At 33.9% G+C, this 9,265-nt stretch overlaps 1 protein-coding gene across 1 annotated transcript in view; it reads right to left on the bottom strand.

Moving 5' to 3' along the window:
- Positions 1-494: 494 nt before the first annotated feature.
- The window catches only part of LOC149771163 (dynein axonemal heavy chain 2-like), a 50,878-nt gene continuing 42,107 nt past the window's right edge, over positions 495-9,265 (bottom strand). The window contains exons 4-5 of the mRNA XM_089948786.1: positions 1,228-1,367; positions 495-518 (exon numbers count right to left, since the gene is read on the bottom strand). Of these exons, the coding sequence (XP_089804912.1) occupies positions 495-518; positions 1,228-1,367 (164 nt within the window). The remainder of the gene's footprint in view (positions 519-1,227; positions 1,368-9,265) is intronic.

The following is a 9,265-nucleotide window of genomic DNA, read 5'->3' as shown; positions in this document are numbered from 1 at the left end:
GTGTTTGTCCTGTTTGTACTTCTGGATAGATATATAAATGTATAGATATGAGGTTTGTTTGCTCGAATCTAAATGATAACTATATTAATTACAAACTGTATGAAAATTGTAATCTAAATATTGTTGAACTCAAAACATTTGCTAATATGCCTACTTCGAAATGCCAGTATAGCAGCTATGATGAGGGAATTGTTCAGGTTTAGCAGCCAGATAATGCTTTCAATAAAACAATAAAGCATGGAATCACACTTATTGCAATGGTCTTGTATTAAACTTGCAAACCTTGTCTCACTTTTATTTTCTTTAATATTTGCACACTTAAACTTCCCTCGTTCAATTCAGCTCTTGTCCTGACAATCGACGGACTGATGCAAAAACGAGTACATTTTTGTAATGTGCAAAATAATCAGTGAATGTTTTAGGATATCTTAGCCAATTTGATAAACTTTTCAAATTACAACGTAATATGTGATACATGTACTGAGAATGAATATCTATAATTCTCCAATCTGTGCTTGCTACAGATGAAAATTATCAAATGATTTCCAAAGTATCAGTGTTTTGACGCAGTTTCGTGACCACTATTATCTACACGTGTGAATAATGCAAAATGATCACTTTATTCAGTATCAATAATTATTTTTCATATCAACGTGCCCAATGCAAAAGGCAGAGCGAATTGCGTTAACGTGGTTGAATGGAAATGACGATTATTGCAACTTTAGCTGAATATAACCATGGCTTTTACATATATTTTACCGTGATCTATATAGAATAATATGACTGTAGTTAAATGGGGCGATATACCGACAAGTGGACATCTATGCAAAAATGTTTGGGCCAGTAAATGGACAAGGGGAAATTGAACATATAAATTGAACAGGGTGGGTCACTACACGGACAAGGGGAAATTTAACATTGGTATTGAACATGATGTGTTTGTCTGGGGACAAGAAGTATGGAACGAAAGGTCTGTCTACAGACAATACATTTTTAATAGGTACAAACGCAATACAGACATAGACGACCAAAACACTATACAACATAAAGAAAAAATGTTTTGGCAAATGGAGTAGAAATATTTTCTAGACATATGAGTGATAATGAAGTAATTATCTAAGCTCTCTCTTGCTTTTTTTTCTTCTCCACAAACACCTTTACTTATCCACAAACACCTCTACCTTTCCAGGAAATTTGTCTTCTTTTATTTTTTTTCTTATCCCTTACCTTGTCTTTCCTCTCCTTTTCCATTCCCCCTTGTCCGCTTTTTCCTCTTGTTTCTGCTTCAAAAATATCTTTCAACATTCCTTTTGTTTTCCTTATTATTCTGGGGCTGTAGACACATCTCTCCGTCTTTTCTAGCAAATCTTCAATTATGTTCAGGTTATTTATTACATCTTGTAATTGTTACATTTTGTACACTTGGGTTGTAGGCATCTTTGACTGGTCAGCGAGGAACGGTACGATTGTCCAACGTTCCGCTTTGTATATGTCAAGAGCGGACATGAAGTCCCCCGCACCAACTACACCTATCATGTAAGAAACAATCCATATGGATACTAGCAGGGATATAAAATAAACTATTTTACTTTGATATAGAAACCAACACACTAATACCAACAAAACCCAATATACACCATACTAATACATAGCAGATAAGGAAAGCTATTTTCTCAACAAAAAGAACTCACCCAAACAATCACCAGCCCTACAAAACACGTACCATAACACTCAAAGTGAATTAGTATTTATAGTCAAACTACTCAACTTTCTCACACAAACATTCAGTGTGGTAGGGTGTTTTGGCAAATTTTGTAAGAGAAAAGAAACACACACATTTTTAGGCAAATAGATCAGTTTCTCTTTTCTAGAGATCTTATTAGCTCCGTTAAGGGCTTTTTTTGGCTCCACGTAAATAACTGCACCTCCATGTTCTAGCACCACATACACAGCCTCTTCTCCAGTAATTATCCCGCTTGTTTCTTGTTTTTGGGAGCGAAAACTGGGATGGGTGGCCTCATCGTCCCAATTCTCGCTTTGGGGAAATTGAAGGCTCTTTCGTCTTTACTCTACAATGTGCCTGAGACGATGAAGCTGTCTTTCTATCATCTCTGCCCCATTTTCAATTTGAGGGACAGAGGGTCTCGATGGTGGTAATGTTAATGGTAGTTCGCGTTGTGGTGGTTTCCTCACCACCGATATTACCTCACAACCCTGCTTGAAAATCAGATGAGGAAAAAAATCTTTTTTTCACCGTCACTCTTTCTTTTATTTCGCCAAAACTTCTTCTGCTAAAGACTTGCATTTTTTTTATTGTATTCATGGCTAGCTCATCCAGGAGGCAAAAAGTATACACCATTTGGATTTTGAGTTCAATCAGTGGTTTTACTCTGCTCATTGTTTCCTTATTGACGAGTCAGCGGTGCGTAGACATACTGTAGAACCCCACGCTTAATATTCATGAAGAACGGACGTGAAACACCTACCACCTTACACAAAAGCTAACAATACACACCATAACACAACCAAAATATTGATTTCACGGACCTAAAATAAACAATCACTATATTGCCGTCAAACACACTCTAGCACCAACAATACATACAACCCTACACCATTCACACACTATCATGCAAGCAAGTGAAATTAATTGTTTCTAGAAGCACCTCAGCAGCAGGAAGGGTGAACATGCATTTTGCTGAAAAGTCATATGCTTAAAATAAAAGATTCTTACGAAATGAAAAATGTCACTAACGCCAAACCAAAGCCTCTATTTTTATCAAGAGTTTCTCTAACTGGGTTAGTTTTTTTTTTTTGAAATTTCTATGTGTATTTTAATTTACCAACCTGAATTTTCATTGAGGTCGTACCTTCCCTGCTGCTATAACTAAATCATTATTATATCAACCAAATATTTTATCATGACCTACACGTTAACTTGTTATAGAATCGTGTAAATGTATTGTTATAATTCCGTGTGGAGTAGATTGTGCTTTTGAACAGACGTTTCTCAACTCAATCATGTCCATATCCCCACTACACCATGTCTGATGAATATTTCTCAGACTATGTGTATCATCTCCTTTAAACACAACTAAAGTATTAAAGTTACCTCTGATCAACTTAGGTATTTGTGTATATCTCTGAGTATAATAAATCACATTAGTATTTGCATTCCTACCTCGAGAATTTTTTAAGCTTGATTTGACTGTTTATCTAGCATTACATTATTATATACTAGGAGATTGTTAATAAATCCGTCAAACCCATCTTCAGACCGCATTTCATCAATATCGGTATATTATTAATAATGTCATCACCATCATCATTTAGTAATTTTGCATTTTCATTAAAATCATTAAGTTCATTTTAGCATCTCTGATCATCAACTGATGGTGCAACTATATATAACTTGTCCCAATTGAGCCAGTTCATTATCAAATCAAGTAATGATTGTGTTTCACCTGATCCGGAAGGACCAATTGTTATAATTCTTATGGAATTCATTAATGCTGAAATATGTTTTACAGGCGCTTGTGTTCGTGTCGCTGAGAAATCAATGACATCATGTTGTAGCAATATAATACATAAAATGAATCTATGTTGCGTTGAATGTAGAGCACATACTCATACGAGTATGTTGACAAAGATAACAAAAATAAACGACGCGCGCTTGCAGCTAAATGTATAAAATGTGGCAAAAAAAAAAATAGAAATGTATTTCTACCAGTAAAATTGGTGGATCTCGCTACTTCATTTGGAAACTTACCATGAACACCATGGGCTAAATACCCAGGAGAGAAACATCTTCCAGGATATAATTATTGTCGTCCTGGTAAAAGATTTGATATCCGACTTGATAAACTAGATCAACCAAGACCTGGAGAATATCTTATATATGATATGTATCGAGCATGTCACGCTCATGATGTAGCTTATAAAAATACTGATTTAAAAAAGCGACATAGTGCAGATCTGAAGTTGATTAATGCATTGAATTCTATAAAAAATAAAACGTACTAGGAATCATTACTTAATTGGTTGGTAAGATCTGCGATGAAAGGTAAATTATTATTCGGAGCCGGTATTTAATCAACTAATTATTGAAATAATGAAATCGATTTATTATAGCCTAAGGGGATGTTGGAAAGGTAGACAACCAATTAGTAAATTCGCTGATGGAGCAAATGTCACACGCACGACAGCCAATATGGCAAAGTTAACTAACATCACCTAAACGAATCGAGTACGCACATTTTGATGTCAGCATTCACAATGAATTTCATCAAGAAGATATTTTTTTACCACATGACACTATCAAAATATGCAGACGTCAATTATCATACAAATACGCATTAAATGTTGTTGACGATGCAAGTAAGTATAAGGAAGCGGAACCTTTATCAATTACAACAGCAGCTGAAGGTTTTCTCTGCTTTTCAGCAAATTTATCAATGAGGACCCTTACGATGGTCACAGCTATTACAAGTTGATCCTGGCAGAGAATTTATTGGTGGAGTAACATCGTTGATGAAGCAACATAATGTCAAAATCAGACGATGACATACTGCAATTAGTAGTAATCAGGTAATTGTTGAACGTTTTAATCGACCACTTGCTGCGCAGGTGTTTGAGTATCAATGCGCAAAGGAAATAATTCAGGATATAAGATGCCGCGAACGGTTCGCAATATTACCAAGTGTGATAGCTGCGTTAAATAATGAAATTACTCGAACAATTGCCATGAAACCCGTTAATGCAATTACAAAAGAACACATACCAATACAGCGACATGAATGTTCATAACGACCAATATTAGGTAATGTGACTGTAAGATATTTATATGAACCCGGTGAACTTGAAGGTGGTAAAAAGAGCATGTGATCTTATGTGGAGTATTACGACACATAACATTTATAGCGTGGTAAGATCTACGGGTAGACCTGCAATATACAGACTAGATTTAACTGCTACTCAGCCTGGATTCGTACGAGAGCAATTACAAATAATTCCTGAAGACAACAAATTACCACCGCATTCACGTTTGTAAACTAGCATATCGGCGACGATTGCATGCAAGACAGGTCAGCATCTAATTTTCGTGTGTATGACCAAACTTACTATTAATTCTGTCTACCGTAAATTGTCTCGGATAATTATTTGAATACTGCCACAACATTACTGCGTTACAGCTCGAACACAGATTATTATGTTGTTGTTTTAATGACATTATAAATTCAGCATCAAGATCAAAATCAGGTTTAGGTTTTTTTGTCACACTGTTTATGACCAACTTTTTTCATTACTTTATCATTGTCAATAACATATCCAACACCTTCGGTGTTGCCAGTAGTTTCTGTAAAGTCTATGACAATTCTCCGCAACTGAGATATCCTTCTGACTCGAGACGCTGCGAGATTTCTAAATTCGGCTATTCGATACGATCATTGGCGATCAAGCATTTGTACCGGAGATTGTTAATCCTTGTGATGAATGAATTGTCATTGTGTATCGTAGCGTCCATTGAGTTTTGTCCATGGCTGACGCGCTCTCAACAACATTCACATAAACTAAGACAATGTCAATTAATACAAGATTTTATTTTTATGTCGAATCCGGTATACCAACATTGATATTCTGCCTTTGCATATCAACCGTTCGATAACATGATGGTATGGGTAGATTTAACTTTATTTTTTTATGTTTCAGAAATAATTGATGTTGAAGTGTAATACTGACTATTTTTCTACTTGCAACTATTAAGTTATTTAGTCTCCATAAGTTCCAAAAAATGATCATAGGATTTTCTGAAATTAAATCACGCATTATTTCACACTAACCTTTATTCGGTTGTAGTCTGATTAACTACTTAAGCTCTCTTAATTCGTGATCAAGCGATCTATGATTATCACTTATTTATTCATAATAATCAAAAATAATTTTTAGCCATTCGTGTGGAGACTATCCAACAAAAGGTGGCGGTTGGCCATGATTGCCACACATTATCACAGCAGTATTTATTGTCAATAACCAATCAAAAAATCTTTTAAAGCGTTTCTAATGATACAGTGCATATTTCATCCCGAACGATAATCTTTGGAATGTATTTTTCTCCCATTCGATAAGGCGTCAATTTATTTCCCTTTCATCGAAGAATTTGTGATAAGTACATGATTTTATGTTTATTTCTCTAATTTTCCTTGCTTGCGAGTCTGTGTGTAGGGGTTAAAACGACCATAGTGAAATTCCGAAATAGTTCAATCATGCGAGTTGTTTTATCAGATCAATCAGGTCCATTGAGATAAACAGTTTCATTTCTGGTCACATGATCTTACACTGACGGCTCAGATGACACTATTGATATTTGATTATTTGTTTAATAAATATATTAGTTTTCAAGTCAGTATATTCAGAATAATCAAGTATGTTTCCTTGCTTTATTCTCCATTTGCCCCATTTTGCATAAGTACCGATTTTAATTTTTTCAAACAATTCTAAATATTTTTATTGATATAAAACTCTCACAGCAAACGCAAAAACTCTATATATCATCGATAATAGATTTATCGAAACGTACGCGACCATTGATGATATTAAATGAGTAAACTGTCGTGAATCACCATCAATATAACTCACAATTTTACCTAATTAAGTCCCGTTCGATAAGTTGACAATGCTTCAACTTATAAACGTATTTTTTTGTTGTATAGCAATTATAATATCTTACTGACTTATACATGTATTTTTCATTGCATCAGTAATTATAGAATCTAGTTCAGCATCATATATAATTAATCTTGTACAATGTCGTTTATGATCATATGATCCTCCTTGGGTAAATTTACCGATTATTGTTCTGCCAAGATCTTTTGCGATTTTATTTTCGTGATCGGCTATATCAGGATTTTCTTTATCCGAATATTTCTCGTGTTTTGGTAACCAAACTTCTTTTTGCGGAGATATTATATAATTGCTTCACTTATTGTCAGAAATATCAGTATTTTTACATCGAGCATATATCGTAATAATACTGTTGGCGCCCACATTTGTACTGAAAAATGTTTGTCAAACCAGACATAAAAAATTGGATGAATACCTTCGGTAAACTTAAATGACTCGATAAAAGCGAATCCAGTCAGGTCAAAATCTGGCAATGGTCCGTTTAGCGATACTCTGGTCATTTTGTTTGTGGAACGACCAGATCGCTCAAAATACCTAGATTACTCTCCCATAACAAGACAACTTTCGGGATAAGACGCGACCATAGCAAAAGTAATAAGATATTTATAATTCTATTTACTATTCCATAATCGACCGTGTCCATATTTGTCACAACTGGATATCATATCATTGAGAAAATCAGAGTTTGTTTCCACGAATTATCTCTTAAGCAAAATGTACATAAGGGACTGAAATGTAAAACAGTTACTGATTAATTGTTGAGCATGATCGGTATATTTTAAGATTTTTCATTTCTTCGTGGAGAGATTCAGTGCGATAAATAACGCCATTGGGTCGTGAAAATTGTTCATAGTTTCCATCAAAAGAACTTTGAAATAACCATACTGATATAGGATCGTTTTTACTTATTTCGCTAATAAAATAAAATATGTCTCTTTGATAAAATTCATCAATTTGACTTCGTGGTAAGATTGTTACTGCATTGGTCCACTCATGCGCATTGTGATCAATAATTTCAATCGAAGCTCCTTTTGATTTATACTTTTATTCGTATAAAATGTATCCGGTTATCGTCTTTAATATTATTGGGAATTTTTGTTTCCATCCTGGCTCAGCGACATCATTGAAAGATGCTCTGGTATCCGTAACTATTTATCCATACTCGTTGTGTGTTACGTCTTTTATCAGTGAGACAAATTTCAAAATGGTAAAATTTCAACTACTCTTTCGGCTGCACAATTTAGTCTTGAAAATTTCATTTGTTTTAGACAGTTAACGCTGGGTTTATCATTTATCAATAAATTCCATTGATAATTGCTCTTACATGATACGCTGGTTCATAATACGGTTTGGCAATACCAGCCAACATTCTTGATTCTTGGTTTGGAATTTGTGCTCAGTATGGCATTTTGTTTACGATGAAGGATAGGATCAAATTTGTGACGGATAATCCAGGTATTGTCTGTTTCTGCTAACAAACTTTACCTTGCAAAGATATTTTCGATTGCCGAGATAATTAATGATCGTTGCTGCTCGTTTGTCGTTCATCGTAATATCGACACCATGATTTTGAATGCTGACCACATATAAGAAGCGCCATTTTTGCGAAATTCTTTATGGGCGTAATGAATATTATTAATCAAGGTTTTATTGTTCGGATCTACCCGAGCATTTATCGTTAAGACAGGGGATATTCTGTCAAGATTAAATTTATCTTTATAAGGCTTAAAATTAGATAATCTCTCAAATTCATCCACATATACATACATACATACATATACATACATACATACATACATATATATATATATATATATATATATATATATATATATATATATATATATATATATATATATATATATATATATATATATACATATATATATATATATATAATGATTCAAACAAAGAATAAAGGCAAGTGGTTAGTGATAGTTTCTTTGACTCATTGTAACAAAGCCGGCCTTAACGAATTATGAGGACATCATTTGCAAAGCGTGCGTAATGGAAGTCTAGGACCAAAACCGTGTTTGAAATGAGGTGTTAGAGTGAGAGGAAACACGCAATTGTGTTTGCAATGTGGTAGTAAAAAATACAGAGAACTAAAAAAATACTATGCTATAAAATAAAGGCAGTGACAAGATAACAAAAATGTAGAAGATTATCTAACTAGATTTTCAAAGAAATAATTTAGACTTATACTCAATTAAACAAATAATATTATATATTTGGAGAAGAAAGACTTTGCAAATCATCCAACCATTAAAATTTATTAGGCAAATCATGATTGTGTAATCAGGCACTGTGAACTAAAAAAATACAGTCGGATATGTCATTAATACTGGTCATCTCATATTCAGTAACGGGACAAATAAAATAAATTTTTGCCATAGGTTAATACTTTAACGTTTCAATGGATTAATCGAAGATGGCCTTGTGATCGATCACATTAAAAACATGAAAATTGATAATAATTTATCTAATCTGAGAGCTGTCACTCAGAGCCACAACTGCAGATATGGAAATACTGGCAATCATTCGAAAATTGCATGATCAGTTTTACCTACAAATATAGAGACTT

The sequence above is a fragment of the Sinohyriopsis cumingii genome, unplaced genomic scaffold (genome assembly GCF_028554795.1).
Source record: "Sinohyriopsis cumingii isolate HCF-2022 unplaced genomic scaffold, ASM2855479v2 utg002080l, whole genome shotgun sequence".
NCBI lineage: Eukaryota > Metazoa > Mollusca > Bivalvia > Unionida > Unionidae > Sinohyriopsis > Sinohyriopsis cumingii.
This window is presented reverse-complemented; position numbering and strand designations above follow the sequence as displayed.